A 17,477-nucleotide genomic window follows, 5' to 3' on the forward strand; every position below is an offset into this window, starting at 1 on the left:
CTTGAAAAGCATTGTTGACGTGTTCTGCAATTAGTTGCTTCAATGCATCTTCAGCAGTTTGATCTTTCCCTTGTTTGTCATTCACATGTGATGTTGATCTGTCAGGCGATCCTTCCCGGGAGTGTTGAGGAGAATTTTAGGGTGAAGGGATTGGAGTTTCATTCCCTTGTTGATTCTCTTGGTTTAGCTGATTTGCTGGTTTTGTTGGTTTTGTTAGTTGTTGTCGTTAGCGGTCGACATGATTTTCTGACAGAAAAATGAATTTTGGAAAGTGGAAAGATTATCAGATTCCCGGTAACGGAACCAATTTGTTTAACCAAAGAATTAGATTCTCAGTCAAAGCCTATTTTAAGAAGTATTCGGGCTATTGATAATCGAGAAATTCTATATTCTCTCAGTGATAAGAAAGGAAATTAGAATGTGAAATAGCAAAGTGATCAATAAAAAGCAAAAGAAAGTAATTGTATCCCAATAATAATCAGAACGTGTCCTTACAAGTGAAATCCCCTTCCCTTATATAGGAATCTATAAGTACAACGTTTCTTTCCTTTTATGATTGAATCATTATGATCATTAATGATATTAATGAGACGTTATAATTGGCAATCGTAACTATTCATGAAAATTCTGTAATGTCTATGATCATTCATTCACATTAATTGACGATTCATGAATCTTCTTTCTTTACTGTCTTGATTCATTATGCCGATATCTCTTCATATAGCAATTCAGACTCGAGCGATCATACCCCTTTTATCTCGTGGGTGATTTGCTCGTACCTATTACGACTCGTGCCTCTTTTAATGTATCTCTCTAGATGTCGCTTTCTTAGTGATCCACGTGTCTTATCATATCAGCCACATATATTAATCCACGTGTGATATTTATTTTTATCAATACAAAGCACATATGCTCCAGTTAGGAGGTGTGACATGTTGATCTGGGTGAGTATGAGGAAGGGTAGAGATAGGCTAAAGAAGTCCTGGGGAGAGGTGACTAGGCGGGATATAGGCAGCTTGAGCTTACTGAGGACATGACCCTTGATAGGAGGGTATGAAGGTTTAGAATTCGGGTAGAAGGTTAGTAGGTAGTCGAGCGTTTCTCTTTGTCTTCCTTAGATCGATAGTATTAGTGTTAGTATGATATCGTTTTATCCTTGGATTGCTATTACTAGCTACTGCTCTATTGCTATCTTGGCTTCAGTTTTGTTAATATCTTGCTGTCAATGCTTCTTTTATATTTTCTTTAGCTGAGGGTCTATCAGAAACAACCTCTCTGCTCTTTTAGGGTATGAGTATGGTTGCTTACATCCTACCCTCCTCAGACCCCACTAGTGAGAATCCACCGGCTGATAGTGGTTGTTGTTGTATTGTAAAAAAGTTACTCCTATATTATTTCGTTACTTAAAATTTAAGATAAAATAATCTAATAAGTGAAATATATAGTAAAATGAAAAATAAGACGTAATTTACTGCAGTGTATATGGGCTAAATCTTTCCATAATTGGCTTTGTTCTAGTGGAAGTCAAATCAAGTGTCATTATGATTTGAATTATTGGGACTCACAAGAGGACTAACCAATATTGAGAGGTGAAGATTTGAAGTAGCCTCCTAAAACTTAGAGCATGCATAAGTAAAGGGAAGGGTCTGAATAAAACAACAAGGACGATGTCTCAATCAAAAACAACTTTTTTGTTCCATATATCATTTTTCATATATCTTTTTTCCAAACCATTCAGATATATTCATAACAGAAAATTTTCTGTTTTCTTTTGGTGGTGGTGGTGGTGGCACATAGTGGTGCATGCATGGATGTGCTCCGCCCTGTAACGGCCAAACCAGGCGGGTGCTAGTGCTGGTTCTGGTAGCGGCCAGAGCCGGATTTAGAGCGGTTCAATGGATTCAAAATCCATTGCTTCGCTCGATCCATAAGAATTTTAATGCTTGTGTATATATGTTTGTAGATTATATATACACATTCTGAACTCACAGATTATAAATCCTAGATTCGCCCTCAGCGAAACATATATTTAAATAGCATGGTAAAGAGTGGGAGTTCCCGAGATGATACCACCATAGCTGTGGCCATAGACAGAGACAAGAACAGCCAACATGCTGTCCGTTGGGCGGTTGATAACCTCAATATAAAGAATGGCCAAATCATCCTTATCCACGTTCATGTCCAAGAAAACCTGCATTCCCATTCTCGTATGTATCTGAATTAATCCTCTTGAAACTGATTTCAATCAACTTAATTTTTGTGTAATAATTTGATTGTTTTTACGCTGGTTGTCAACCTGCTGTAACCCTAGCCTGCTTTATCCGAGCTTTGCTAGGCTCACTTGTATGAAATTGATTTGAGGCAGAAAGGAAGAAAGATGAACAATGCCTTCAAATTTAATATGTAAATCCAATATACCTATAAAAATGGATATAAATCTAATGCTAACGACGAGATTTTATAGTCTCCGGTTTAGAAATCGGGTGTTTTTCTCTGTTTGTCACTTTGCATTTATGTTGTTCATCGTGTTTAGGGGTGACAAAATGGTTAAAAAAAAAATAGTTAACCACCCATATTATCCACTAAAAAATGGGTTGGATAATGAACTTTTTAACCAATGAGTCTAACTTTTACATTTGTAAAGCCTCAAATTGGGGGTTACTCAAGTTAGGGTTGACTAAGAATTCTCCCAAAAGTGATCATATGCAAGAAGCCATACCCATATTATCCGCCGGTTAACCCGTTTTTTTATCCGTATTAAATGTAGGTCGGGTCAGATAGTTTATCTTTTTTTTCGTTACCTGTTTTCGACCAAAACCATATCCGACCCGGCCCGCCCGTTTGCCGCTCCTAATCGTGTTATATACATTGCAGATAGCATGATTTCTAAAGAAGGCCATTCTCCAACGCTGGCTGAAATGAATCAGTTCTTCCTTCCGTATCGTGGAATTTGTGCTCGAAAGGGGGTAATAACCTTGTTATCACCTAATTTTTTCCCTGCTTGATCTCTTTTAATCAACCTTGTTAGTATTCCAATCCAATTTGTGGGGATCATGAAGGAACACGAAAAGGGCTAATCGATGATTTGATGCTTTAAGTTAAAAATTGTTTGGTGTTTGGTTTGATTTTGGGTTTTTTTTTCTAGCAATTAGCATGATATTCTGGACTTATCAGTAGTATGTTTAAGTTAAAAACTGTGAGGAAGACAAAGCATTAAATGGTATTATAGCAAAGTGGCTACAAACAGTTTTCTTCATATTTTGAGGTGAGAAGATCCAAACATGTTGGAAATCACTTGTATATGCAGTTGTGAAACATGAAGAAGATCCAAAGATCTTGGAAATCACTTATACATGTAGTTGTGAGCATTCTGTAATTACTTTGATCATTGCAGATTCAGGCAAAGGAAGTAATTCTCCAGGACGACGACGTTGCACATGCGTTAGCTGAGTATATCACTCAGACCTTCATCACCACCATCGTCGTTGGCGCTTCAACCCGGAATGCCTTAGCAAGGTATAACTTCTATTAGTTTCCATGTCCTTAGTTGTGCTTTTGGGAGTCCACAGTATGTTAAGCAGGAAACTTAAGCTCCTTTTTTCCCTGTTTTCGAGCACTTGTTGAGTCATGGAACTCTTAGAAACTTGACTCTCATAGGTTTTTTAAGTAGGGTCTAGGCATCAATTGGTCGCGAGTTCGAGCCGTGGAATCAACCACTGATACTTGCATTAGGGTAGGCTGCCTACATTACACCCCCTTGGGGTGCGGCCCTTCCCCAAACCCTGCGTGAAGGCGGGATGCTTTGTGCACCGAGCTACCCTTTTTTAAGCATCAATTGCTTCCTTGGTTTTTTTCTTTGTATTTAAAGGAGTTATAATTCTTGGCTTTCTATGTCAGAGCATTTAAAAACCAAGATGTACCAAGCTCTTTAACCAGATCTGTGCCTGAATTCTGCTCAATATATGCCATATCAAGGGGAAAAGTTCTAAAACTTAAGTCAGCAAGTCAACCTCCCACACCTAGCAGTAAAGCAAGCTCCGGCCAATCATCTCAAACAGGATCCACACAAGATTCCCCAGTTTCTCAAGCTCTTACCGCGTAAGTATATTCACAATAACTCCCATAGTTAATGAAAGTAAGGTTATTCATTGTGCACCATCCTGCCCTTAGTTTCTTCATTTGATGATGCTGACAAATAAGTGTATTAACATCTTATTTCATGATTTTAATACACAAATTTTCAGCCATGGGAGTTGGAGAAGTACGGGATCCTCTGAGTTTATCGGTGCAGGTAGCCAGAGCATATCATTTGATAGCAGCAGTGCATCGGATAGGCTTCCTGTGAGCCGGAATGCTTCACCAAACTACAGCAGTGCCAGTGAAGGTACGCCAAAGGCATTGTCGGACAACCAACACAGCAGCACAACTCCTTCACCAATTTATCAATCTGTCAACAATATCAATGACCTTATCAAGAAAACTCAACTAGTGAGACAGCCTGGCAGCAAGAATCTTACACCTGCGCAATCATTGGAGCATAGTGGTGAAATGGATGAAGGGACACCACAACCAGAGCTCCCGGGAAGCAGTGAAAATTCCTCTCAGAATTCAACTATGGATTTTATTCAAATATTAAATGATAGACACCTTGGTAACCTAATACCTTCAGCCCAGCACCCAGTCAATAACCTAAATCTTCGTATCCACACTAAAGAGAATTCATCCTACTCTACATCTGGTTCAAGTAATCTTTCTGGCTCCTCAAATTTCCAGTCCTCTGATATGTCCTTTGAGCATTTGGACTCTTGTCACATTTCAGATGCTTCTAGGTGCTCCATCTCCTCCCAAAATGCAGTAAGTTCAAATATGCTCCATTGATCTGGCAAAAATGAATAAACCTTGGATTCTTTTAGCTGTTCGCATCACTAGTTATTACAATATTTACTACATCAACAAACATCTAAAGCTATTATGTCGTCTACTTTTTTCATTGTAGGAAATCCACAGCAGCTATTCTGTTAGAAATCTGTCCAAATGGACATGTATAGCTAGGAGATAGTTGTGCATTGGACAAAAGAATCACAATACCAATTAAACTTGAACTTCTTTTCTGTTTTCCTTGGTAATGACTATCCCATGAGTAGATAACAGCATCAGTACTCAGTTTATTTTATGATAGTAGAACTTCATAGTTTTCCTAAAAACTATACCAAACACCAATCTGGGCATTCTAGTTGTGGATTGCACTCCAAAAGATAATTAAGTTTCAAGTGTCCTTAAACTTACCGAAAAACTGCCCATTACGTGACCTGAAAGTTTGTAGCTAACACAGACTAGTTTTCACTTATTTGCATGCATTGCAGGTAGAGTTGGAGGAGGAAATGAAAAGGCTAAAACTTGAACTGAAGCAAACCCTAGATATGTACAATGAAACTTGTAGAAGACAGGTCAGAATTTGGCAGTCACATATTTTTATCAGCACATGAAGTATCTATCTTCATTATTCAAAACAAATACTTTAGACCATATCGATGAAACTTATTTTTCATCTTTAAAGGCAAGAGAGATTGATCATTTGAAGTCAGAAGAGGCATGCAAATTAGAAGAAGCCAAGGAGGCGCAAGTGGCTGCACATGCTATGGTGGAAAAGGAGAAGCAAAAGTGCAAGGCTGCTTTAGAAGTCGCGCGGATGGCGCAACAAATAGCAGAATTGGAATCTGAGAAGCGAAAGCGTGTAGAACAGAAATTTCTGCATGAAGAAGAAGAGAAAAAGAAAGCACAAGATGCATTTGGCCGCAGTACAATTCCCTATAGGAGATACTCAATTGACGAAATTGAAGCTGCAACAAATTACTTCTCTAATTCAAAGAAGATTGGTGAAGGTGGATATGGTCCTGTTTACAAAGCCTATTTGGATCACACAGCAGTTGCTATTAAAGTTTTAAGGTCAGACATGTCACAGGGACAAATGCAGTTTCAGCAAGAGGTACTTTTCCATGTTTTTCGTTACAGATAAAGCAGACGTTTTGGAAATCCATTACATTTAGGTCCCTTTTATTGCAGCTTGACGTTCTAAACCGCTTGAGACATCCAAATGTGGTTCTCCTCTTGGGAGCATGTCCGGAGTATGGTTGCCTTGTCTATGAATATATGGAAAATGGAAGCTTAGAGGATAGGTTGTTCTGCAAAAACAAAAGTCCTCCTATACCATGGCCTGCTCGTTTCAGGATAGCTGCGGAGATTGCTGCTGCCCTTCACTTCTTTCACCGATCAAGACCAGAACCCATCGTGCATCGAGATCTCAAACCTGCTAATATTCTCTTAGATACTAACTACAAAAGTAAGATTAGCGATGTTGGCTTAGCCAGATTGGTTCCAGCGTCTGTCTCTGATAGTGTCACTCAGTATATCATGACATCAGCTGCTGGGACATTTTGCTATATTGACCCAGAATACCAACAAACTGGGATGCTGAATACAAAATCTGATATTTACTCTTTAGGCATCATGTTATTACAAATAATAACAGCAAGGCCTCCAATGGGATTGACACACCATGTCGAGAGGTCAATTGAAAAAGGAAACTTTGATGATATACTTGATCCATCAGTGAATGATTGGCCCTTGGAGGAGGCTCTATCCTTCGCTAAATTGGCTTTGAAATGTTGTGAACTCAGGAGGAAGGACAGGCCAGACCTCGGTTCAGACATATTGCCTGAATTGGAACGACTAAAAGATTTTGCATTAGACTATAGACGCAGAGGTCGGTTTACTTAACGTCCCACAAGTTCACAAGAAAGCTTAGCAGTGAGTGAGGTTGGCTATCTACACTAAGCTTCCCTTTATGTTCAAGGATATTTATGTTTATGTATTCAAATAGAAATTACCTGTACTTAAGCTGTTTTATGTCCTTTTATCTCTCAGGAAGAAAGACGCAGCATTTCTGACAATCAATCAGATAAAGTACCATAACTGCACGATGGCTGTAAGGGGTAAAACGCCTGAATTACTTTCAACAAGCACTGGTCTACTAGTACCTATTGACTAGGTAATGATTTCCAGAAGCATTCACTAAGGTTACTTTCAAATAGTTTCTGAAATTTTTATGCCAAGACAAACTCACACTACTATTTTAGGAAACAGATGATGCCATTCAGGTGTGGTCTCCACCTCAGTATTCAAGCATATTTTTTTGGCCTCTTCTGTCCAGCAAGAATGTGAATACTAAATGTACAGAGATACAATCTATAGTCACCACCACAACGCCCGTCGTAATTTTGGAAACAGGAAAAATACAATATTTTTTTATTGACATTAATACATATTTTTGATTCCAGTGAATGTCAAAGTAAATGGAATTCTTGTACACCAACCGATATTCTAATGAAATCTTGTCATTTTTGTGAATCCTGTCAATGAGCCTATGGAAAGAGCATCAGAACAGACATATTTTTTATTTCTACAGGACATTAATTAAGTTTATGACCAACATGGCAAAAGTAAATCAAGCAATTGTGGCAAAAGGTAAAGAAACTGCATTGCAGATTTGTATATGTCAGTACATACATATGAGCAATTGCTTCCTGTTACTTGACTTCAGGTGCTAAAGCAAAGTATATCCTTCCTCATTCATTTACAGCAGCCCAATCTAATGTTAAGAACGAAAAAAAAGAAAAGCAATTTTTATTTTTTTAAGGCACGTCGCATTTTATATATACGACGAATATGTAACCCCCTCAATTGCTCCTCTATCTCAACTGCAATGGAAAGTAACTACTATGATTTCTCCATACCAAAACTTCACCAGCATTTCTGAAGCAGAAGCTGAAGAACTTCCTCTGCTTCTCCTGTTGCTCCCCTCCTCCTCCGCCGTCAATAATTTGTTCGTAACTAATCTCCTACCTTCCAAATAATAAGTAAAAGATCAGAGTATGAAGGAATTTTTTTTTATTATAAATCTATCAAAACTCTCTATAATTTTTTATTTCTTCCACACATTAAAATAATCTAGCTAGTAATACCCCTATTTATAATAGTACGAAACATATTTTAACTAGAAATAGGAAAGCCTATTCTTATATCAAATCTTATTGAGACATTATTCTTATATTAATTCTGATTACAAATGCTATTGAGACATGAATTAATAAACCAAATCCTAAATATATAAGGTTTCCTACGAATTAATTTTCCAACAGAGTAGCTTTTATTTTTTCTAATGTTTTTGGTGTAACAGTTTCAATATTTGGTATGTTAAAAGATCAGAGTGGCTTTATTGACTTCCCTTTCCACAGAGGAAAGAGAGCAGCAGAATGGAGTATAGATTGTTGAATGGTAATATGTTATGTATTTCTTATCGTTCATGAAACTCTTATTTGTGGTAGTGCACATTGTTCAGTGATACATATATAAACATGAAAGTGTTGTGCTTTATATCTTAAGACTTTTTCCTCTTAAGATAATTTTCAAATTTTTGTTTGGATGATTCTCCGTATAGTGGAAAGAAGATATATGAGATTTGTCTTGCATTAGTAAGGGAATATCCCGGGCATAACATAACATAGTGCAATATTATCCGCTTTGAGTCAAGCCTGCACAGTTTTCTCCAAAGGGTCTCACACCATAAGAATATTCAACTCATTATAAGTAGGTTCTTTTTGTTTTCTACTTTCCATGTGAAACTTTATTCACACACACCCAATAATTTTCCCCTTGAACTAAGTTTCACATGACCCACCACCATTCATGGGCTAATTTGGAGATTAACCATTTGCCACCCACATCATTTGAGTATTTTATGGTCACCGAAGCCCAGAGGAGAGGCTATATATGCGTATTTGAAGCTAAGGGTAAAGATAGTAAACGAGCCTATAAACGGGCAAAGGCACTAAGCCGGGCCCTACTCCATTACTTCGCCATGCATCTTCATGCTCGTCCCGACAAAATGCTTCCACCCGCTTTTGGCTGGATTTGATATTCAAAGTTTGCTTCTTTTCATCTTGTTATCAAAGTTTTGCTTCTTTATGTCTTTCATTCTTGCTTTGGTTGTGTTTACAGGTTTACGAGGTGAATTTACGAGGTGACTAGTATATATATATATATATACTAGTCATAAACTTTTAAAATAGATAGATAGATAGCAGCGGCGGAGGCAGGATCTCCACGAAGGGGGTTCAAAAATTTTTTTGTAGCTAGTGGGAATTGAACCCATGACCTTATATAGATTTTGAATCCCCTTGACCACTAAACTACACTTTTGGATTATGTTAAGGGTGTTCAAAACTTAATATATAGAGATAAAAAACAGATTTTGCCTTATATATACAGTGTAACACCCTTGCGCCCTCCTAAATCCGCCCCTGATAGATAGATAGATAGATAGATAGATAGATAGATAGAAGTCCTACATAATAAAAAATTTAGGTAATTTTAAAGTCTTAAATATTAATAAACTAAATAATATTTTAATTTATAGTACATTATTAGATCTTTTTGGAATAAAACGTGTTCAACAAACAATTTTGTGAAATCACATAATTATAATCTTTGTAATTTGTTTGTTTTATCTGTCATTCACCTAATTATACATTATGCTTCTAGAAAATAATATATAATATCAAATACATTATTTATGTATTCTATACATATTTATTTATAAATTATTACTATTATTACTTTTAGTAAAAAAAAATAACATTTATTCTTGTATTATATATACAGATACTATTTCAAGAGCTATTTCAATCCTAGTTTTATTATTATTGATATTTAATATTTTGAAGTCGATAAATTACAAAATTATTTAAATTTTTAATTGGATGTTTTCTAATGCTATACTAATTGTATAAACACTAAAATAAATAAGTGAATGAAACAAAAGCTGAAAATTAGAACAAAATTTCGTCGTTGACATACATGAGATCTTTCACATGTTTCGTTTCAATTTTTCTTTTTCTTTTTTTTTAAAAATGTTTTTTCTCTTGAATATAATACTCCTGAATTTGAATGGAGTTAAAAGCAAAAAACTTTATTCAGAAAACAAACCCTTAAAAAGCGGAAGAAACTTTCCTAATTTGGATTGAAAAGTGTAGGAATTCTAGAATTAAAAAATTAAACTCCTAAATATTAGGAAATAATTAAATGACTACTCCTAAATATTATAGAAATAATTAAATAAATACTCCTAAATATTAGGAAAATAATTAAATGACTATTCCTAAATATTAGAAAAATAATCTAATGACTATTTTGTCCAAATGTGAACTATATTTTAAAAGGATAAAAAACACGAACGGCATTTCGCTAAGGGCCTTCGTGCTTTTAATATATATATATATATATATATATATATATAATATATATATACTATATATAATATATATATATATATATATATATAGTATTACATACATTAACTCATGTTGTTCTGGAGTTCATCTTTAACTTGCCTACGATCTTTTTAACAATAAGTTTTGTGCTACCAACTTTGTCTTGCGAGCTTCAATTCAATCATATTATGATTAACCGCAATCAAATTAAATTTAATACATTCACTTATCAGAACGAATCTTAATAGGTACATGTCACTTTATATTTCACAATACAATCGATACCAAATAAATGATCGTTTCAAATATTGAATTGAATCGATTTAATTGAATATCAATCAACACTCAAACACACACCCTACTAATTATACACACGTAGCCAAACTAAATATAAATCTTGTCTTTCCATTCATATGCAAGATATATAGAAAATAAAAGAATTAATAACTACAACTGATGAAAGCTGAAATAGTTGAACTCACCTTAGAATCTTGTAAGGATTTCAATCGAAAAATCAATGCTATTGTAAGGCCTTCGTCTTTTAATACATACATACATATATATATATATATATAAAGTTGGAAAAAAAAAAGAATGAGGTGGCATATCTCTTTGGCTGGCTTTACCATGTATCTTTATTCTCATTTTTTTGCTTTTTTTTTTTTTTTCTCCTTTTGATCTGAACGGATTAGCCCATTTTTATGGGTCATTTATATCTCGTTATTGTTATCTTATTCTTTCTTTGCTTATTAATGTGTTTTTTTTATTCTTCGTTGTAAACTTCCCATATCATTTATATTGTTATAAATAGAATTTTATTTATGGTGAATGTCTATATTTAGAGAGATTCTAGGGTTCATTGCTTAGTGGCTAAGTCACCCTCTCCCTATAAATAGAGGATCCTATTCTATTGTAATTCATCCCAAATCAATAAGAATTCTCTCTCTACTTTTCTCTGCAATATTCTTCTTCTTCTTTTATTGTTCATAACACGTTATCAGCACTAGACTCTAACCAATTGAGTAGAAGTTTTGGATGGAGCATAATGGTTGTCAATTGTTCCATGAACTTCCTTCATGATTAAATTCTGGATTTAAGGTAAGTATTTTACTTTATTTTTCTCTTTTAGATTCTTGACATTCTATAATTTGATTTTAAATACGAGCAAAGACAATAAATTTTGATTATAACTCTAATGGAGTTAGTAAGAAATTATAACCACCCAAAGTGGTAAAATAGTTATCCCTTGCCATGATTGTGGGCAAAGAATTGAAAACCCGTCCCATTGAATTTGCTCCATTCTCATTCCCTTAAGAGAATGTGATAGCAATATGTGATAAGTCTGAAAGAAGACAAAATTATTACCATGAAGGTATCAATGGATGTGGACGTGGCAATAGATAATCGTCATCATTGTGATAATGAGAATAATAAGGATTCTCAAAATAATCCTTCATTCTCTGAAAGTAATATTTGTCATCGATTTGACATGAGATTTTATAAAGCACATATAGATGATTATGGTCCATTCATGATGTGAATGTGACAACATCTGATTTATGAATACATATTCATTCTTGGAGGAATATGAACGTGCTAGTGGTAGTGAATATACCACGCTCACCTCTAGAAGGAGGTTTGAGAGGAAATAAGAAAATAATGTCATTATTATGGCATAAATGGTCATTGGTCACGTACTTATTGTACGCCAAAATATTTTGGCATTGTGATTATTAAAAGACAATGGTAATCCGAGAAACATATCTTGCATATAATTTTGACCATAACCATAATGGTATAACTTTCTCTTTAAAAGAGATATTCACCATATGGGTGTTGGTGAATATGTGGTACTACAAAAGTAATTGAGAACTCTGCAAGAGCCAATTATACTATTTTGGAGAAACACAATTAATTACCAATAAGGTATTGTGTTGTAGTAAGTCTCAAAGAAACTTAATTGAGTTTCTAAAGTATTCGCGAAAGCGATTGGTCATATTGAGACTATAAATAAAGGAAAGATTTAATATCTTCTATTACTACAACTTGTAGCGGGGTAATATGTATGTGAAAAGCTACCCGCTTTATTCTCCAATTTGTCCTACATAAACAAAAGAATACCACAATAAAGTGGATATTTATTGATATAAAAACCCATATCATAATAAACTTGGAGTTTATTCATAATTGCACACATCATGGTGTAACCTGAAGTTTATCAATATTGATAATTTATCCAGTTGGCATAATTGGTTTAGCCATGTTAATTCAAGTATGATGTGCAAAAATAAAAGAGAATTCACATGGGTAAATATTAAAGAACTAGAAAGTTCTTTACGAATTCTCTTACATTGCTTGTTCTCATTAATTAATAGACCAATTAAAATTGGGAATGAATCCCATGAATGCTGGAAGTATCAAAGGTGAATATGGGCCCATTCACCTGTCATGTATACCACATAAGATGCATCTATGAGATGGTTACATGTGCAATTATTATTGATCCGCAACTTGGTGTTTGCGAGGTAACTTGCTCAATAATTTAATATAGAGCATAATTTCCAGATTTTTTATTCAAGATAGTTCTTCTTGATAAGTTGGTTTACATCACAGTTGGTTTAGCAAAATGATTTATTGAGTGCCTCCACTTAATAGCTAAACTATTGCTTATGAGAACAAAGTTGTCTATATCAGTTTGATATAGGTTATATACGAAAGTATATTACATTCTCCCCTCACAAGTGGTTTAGGGTCAGGAACCAAATAATTCCATCTTATTATTATTGATGTGCGGTGTATATTTTGATTAACACCATAACGCAATATTAAGGTGTTAATCAAAATATTTGAGACGAGATACATTTAACTTCAACTGAATTATATTCATTTTTTTATTTCTTATTCCCCTCCCCCCTTTTTTAGTAATATCAACCTTATGAAACATAAGTAATAATAATTCGTACTAAATAACAATATAAAAAGGATATCATAGAGTAAGAAGAAAAGGCAAATAACATTTCACAATTGTATCTTTAAGATTTCTAAATTAATATTTGTTCATTTTTCTGTTATTCTTTTATTTTTTCTTTATATTCATAAATATTCAGTTGTTTTCATATTTAACCCGAAATGTTTTTTATATATGTTTTCTATCATAGGATTCGCGGGCATGTATACTAGTTTGTATATAAAGCTCGTGAGACGAATTGATGCTTTTCAAATTCCTGGTAGCAATGGGTTAGTAACTCGAGACTGCCAACTAATATATATTTCCTGTAAAATTAAATCACCTTTTGCGAAGAATTGCGGCCATTAATATACTCCGTTTTGGGTATTCCACCGATCTAAACTCTTCTGTAATACAAGCTGTCGGTTAACTCTCACATTCAATTTCACTTGTTCTTGTTCAGAGTTTCATATGATCTTTTTCTTGCCCTCTTTAGTGGTGAGGAACAATATTGTTGAATAGTTAAACATTTGCTGGCGTACTGAATCGGCCAGCTCTGTATATTTTTTCTCTCCGTTAAACAACAAGCATGATTACTTGTAATAAAACATTAGACATGATTAGGTAGAAGCCACAAAGACTAACCTACGCATTTTGTTTTTCTAACGGTGTGTTTTTCTTGATTATTAAGTGGTATTGAACTAAATCACATATCTTTAAAACCACAAATCAAATTCAGTTGTTACTAGTATTTTCGAGTTAAACATCCATATTTCAGGGTATAAAAAAGCCTACTTTCATATACGCAATTCCAATCATATGCGGAAGGAAATTAGACTAGTGATGATTCTAGTAATCTCTGAATATGATATATAATTGCTTTCAAAATTCCGAAGGAAAGGGAAATCAAGCAAAGAAAAGATTCTGGAATTGTACAAAGATGACAATTAACAAGAGAAGGAAAAAAACTATTTCTCCATAGTAAAGATTGCTTAAGATCTTGGGATCAAAAATGGATGAACCATGGAAGATGAGACATCATAAAGTACAATTAAATTAAGAGGAAAAAGAAATTATGTTCAGAAGTTTCACACTGGCGCCTAAATGTAGACATGGATGCAAACATAGTTTAACAGGGCAATTAAGGGGGGCGCTAAAACGAGAACTGAACACATATTACCAAAAATGCTTCCCAGGCAGCCAACAATCTTCAGTGCACAAACTACAACAGTACGAGCCCAAGTTCTGATGATCTTAAAACATGCTTTAGTCGATAGTTGTAGAGATAGTAGTGGAGTTTCCCATCACCAGGGCCAAACTTAAGTTCCTTCAAGAAAGTTTCGTTATGCATAACATCTAGGGCGTTGAAAACGTCAAAATCCTTTTGCTTTGCCACTATGAGGGCATCATTCATCAACTGAATCCATGGAGTCTTAGTGGAAACGTTGTAATAAGAATAAGCAGCTTTCAGAGTGGAATAATTCTGATTACCAAGAATCGATGAAGGAAGTGTGTAAAAACTACAGAAGTCCGTGATTTCATGAGTCTCGGGGCTTTCAACCAGATAGCTGTCAACAACATCCTCCTTTGGCAGAAGCCAGTGTTCCACGTCATTTTCATCAAAATCAGGTGCAACTGCAAACTGCTTCAAGTAATTCCTAAGCAACCGAGTAACGGCGGGAACATCATGGGGCTCCATCTTTCTGAACCCAGGTGTGACAGTCTGATCAGGTAACTTATAAAGCTTTATTGTGCGGCTCATTGTCATTCTCGGGCCAAGCCTAGAAAACCCAACATCGATAAGCTTCTTTGGATTCAAAGATCTATGCCAATATTGACATGTTGATATAGGTGTTGGAAGGACCACCCCAGCTGTATAAGCAGCTTGCCAAATATTCTCCAAGTGAACTCTCCTTGTGACCTCTTTTATCATGACAGGAGCAAGTCTTTTTGATCGAAGCTTCTTATGAACACACAGAAAGTTTATCTCTGCCATGACCACAACAGTATCTCTAGCGCGTATCTTTGCCGGTACCCCTGTAATAAAAGCAACCAATTTCTTCGAGGTCTTCACTCTGACTCCAATGTGCCAGCTCTTGTAGTAACCTGGAGGATGAAGTGCCCATCGAAGAAATTCCTTTGAGTAATTGAACCTAAACATGTTCTCATCATCTTCGACATAATTGTTTGTTAGCAGAACATAGACCTCATTACACATATCTTCTGAGTCCAAATCACAGGTGGTCCACTCATATGGACTAGGAAGATTGTAAGGCTCCTGCTTAACTTCAGACAAGGGTGTCGGAGGTTCAATAGGACCTTCGGGCAAGCTTGTATCTCCAAGATCCTTAAACTGGCCCACTGGTTGAGTCTCCCAAAACTTATGCTTCTTTGCCAGTGAGAGAGATTCTTGCACCTGCCGTGCTAAGGAATCAATTGATACCTCATTACCGCTCTTTGGAGATAAGTTATTATCAGAAGTGACGCTATGGTTCTCGGTTGCCTTACTGTCGTCAGCCATTTTCCCAACTTCAATATATTATTCTCTGCCATAATGTCATAAATTAAAATCCAGCACTAAGTATAAAACACACAAGCAACATGGAGAACATATTAGCAAATACATACGAGATCTACGGCATACATGCGGGTAGAGTCCATAAGCTCTAATAGAGGTACTACAACAGAAGGTGTATAATGGACTTTAAGTCAGTAAAATGCAGAGTACTGCTGCACCCACTACTTCCTTGTGAAATGGGTTCGGACCTATATGCATGTACGTAATAATCACAACTATATATGCAAAGAGACCGAGCTGAACGCAATACCACAGAAAGATACCATTATTCCAACAGCTAGAACCTTCTTTGATCAAAAGATATAGATTCTTGATTCCTAATTGCTGTGACGCGTAAAGTAAAATACTAAAAAAAATTCATAATCAAAATACTGGAAAGAAAAGAGTAAACAAGGAATCTTGTATTTGCTACTCGAGATGAATAGAAAACGTCCAGACAAACACTAAAAGGGCAGCCCGGTGCATTAAGCTCCCGCTATGCGCGGGGTCCGGGGAAAGGCCGGACAAGGGCCTATCGTACGCTGCGTTACCCTGCATTTCTGCAAGAGGCTGTTTCCACGGCTCGAACCCGTGACCTCCTGGTCACACGGCAGCAACTTTACCAGTTACACCAAGGCTCCCCTTCGAACACTATTTGAGTTATATGTGTTCCCGTGTGAGTTTGCACATCAATGAATGCATGATTTAACTATAATTTCAATTCATATTTAAGTTTCCCTATCTGAGAATAAAATAATCTCAATTGTAACTGTTGACGAGGACAGCAAAGCTGTTTTCCAAGCTGAATTCCACATTAACAACGTAAGCCTGATCAAGCATCAACTTTTCATTACTGTTCTAAAATCAGTTTTTACATAATCTACTATTGTGAAATATTGGAAACCAAAAAAAAAATCAAAATTTCACCATTGAATTACGCTATTCACCCTAACAAACAGTAAGTCAAACTTAATCAGTGTCTATTGGTAGCATAAAGGTGCAAAATATAGCAAAAATTCAGTTCCGTAAGATCTAAATCATAATAAATAAATTTCTCCCTAAAAACGCAAAAAGAAAGATAAAGAATCAATGCGAATATACAGAAAGATATTGGAAATCGAACCTTGTCAATGTTTAGTGATACAGTAGGGTGACCGAGATCTATCGTTTCAGAAAGTGATTGACATAAAGATTGAGAGCACCTGAGACTGAGAAGGCAAAAAATATCGAATAGATTTACTTTAGAGAGAGAGAGAGAGAGAGCACCCAGCATAGGAACCAACGATTATGAACTGGATCTGGAAACTGTAAATGGGCCTTTGATTATTTCATTTGGGCCTTTGTCCAGTATTCTACTTTTGGGCCGGATGAACTTGGATCCATTATGCTGTACTGTAAAAATCGCACAGTCTAGCCAGTTTTCGAACTGGTCATTCAAAAATAGCCAGCGTTTATCAAGTCAATGAAAAATAGCCACTATTTTGCTGCAACAGAGACCGGTCCAGCATAATATACTGGTGTTCGGTGCACCTGTGTATGAACTTCCAGCATATTATGCTGGAACTCCAACACACGGAAAGTTCCAGCATAATATACTGGAGATTCGAGCACTTGTGTATGAACTTCCAGCATATTATACTGGACC

General features: G+C 35.6%; 2 protein-coding genes across 4 annotated transcripts; one reads left to right on the forward strand and one right to left on the reverse strand.

Moving 5' to 3' along the window:
* Positions 1–1,737: 1,737 nt before the first annotated feature.
* On the forward strand, positions 1,738–7,589 carry LOC109211604 (U-box domain-containing protein 35-like). Of its 3 annotated transcripts, none has more exons than XR_002065745.1 (10): positions 1,738–2,207; positions 2,875–2,966; positions 3,395–3,516; positions 3,898–4,098; positions 4,245–4,854; positions 5,364–5,447; positions 5,558–5,986; positions 6,064–6,816; positions 6,925–7,048; positions 7,137–7,589. XR_002065745.1 is itself a non-coding variant. In XM_019375152.1 (9 exons), the coding sequence occupies exons 1-8, from the start codon at positions 2,039–2,041 to the stop codon at positions 6,775–6,777; spliced, it is 2,421 nt and encodes an 806-aa protein (XP_019230697.1). In that variant the 5' UTR covers positions 1,738–2,038; the 3' UTR covers positions 6,778–6,816; positions 6,925–7,589. The 3 variants fall into 3 exon arrangements, 1 of the variants encoding a protein (XP_019230697.1); XR_002065744.1 differs by having other exon boundaries at positions 7,144–7,589; XM_019375152.1 differs by having other exon boundaries at positions 6,925–7,589.
* Positions 7,590–14,184: 6,595 nt separating this feature from the next.
* Positions 14,185–17,110, reverse strand: LOC109211601 (glycylpeptide N-tetradecanoyltransferase 1-like). The gene is made up of 2 exons (XM_019375149.1): positions 16,956–17,110; positions 14,185–15,821 (listed from the first exon to the last, which is right to left on the reverse strand). The coding sequence occupies exon 2, from the start codon at positions 15,794–15,796 to the stop codon at positions 14,498–14,500; it is 1,299 nt and encodes a 432-aa protein (XP_019230694.1). The 5' UTR covers positions 15,797–15,821; positions 16,956–17,110; the 3' UTR covers positions 14,185–14,497.
* Between the last annotated feature and the right edge of the window lie 367 nt (positions 17,111–17,477).

The sequence above is a fragment of the Nicotiana attenuata genome, unplaced genomic scaffold (genome assembly GCF_001879085.1).
Source record: "Nicotiana attenuata strain UT unplaced genomic scaffold, NIATTr2, whole genome shotgun sequence".
Taxonomy (NCBI): Eukaryota; Viridiplantae; Streptophyta; class Magnoliopsida; order Solanales; family Solanaceae; genus Nicotiana; species Nicotiana attenuata.

Excerpts from the sequence above, each read along its gene's own strand:
- LOC109211604 (XM_019375152.1), top strand. The coding sequence starts at position 2,039 with ATGGTAAAGAGTGGGAGTTCCCGAGATGATACCACCATAGCTGTGGCC. Across the intron at positions 4,855-5,363 it reads CCATCTCCTCCCAAAATGCA|GTAGAGTTGGAGGAGGAAAT; the intron begins GTAAGTTCAAAT and ends CATGCATTGCAG. Across the intron at positions 5,987-6,063 it reads AAATGCAGTTTCAGCAAGAG|CTTGACGTTCTAAACCGCTT; the intron begins GTACTTTTCCAT and ends CTTTTATTGCAG.
- LOC109211601 (XM_019375149.1), bottom strand. The coding sequence starts at position 15,796 with ATGGCTGACGACAGTAAGGCAACCGAGAACCATAGCGTCACTTCTGAT.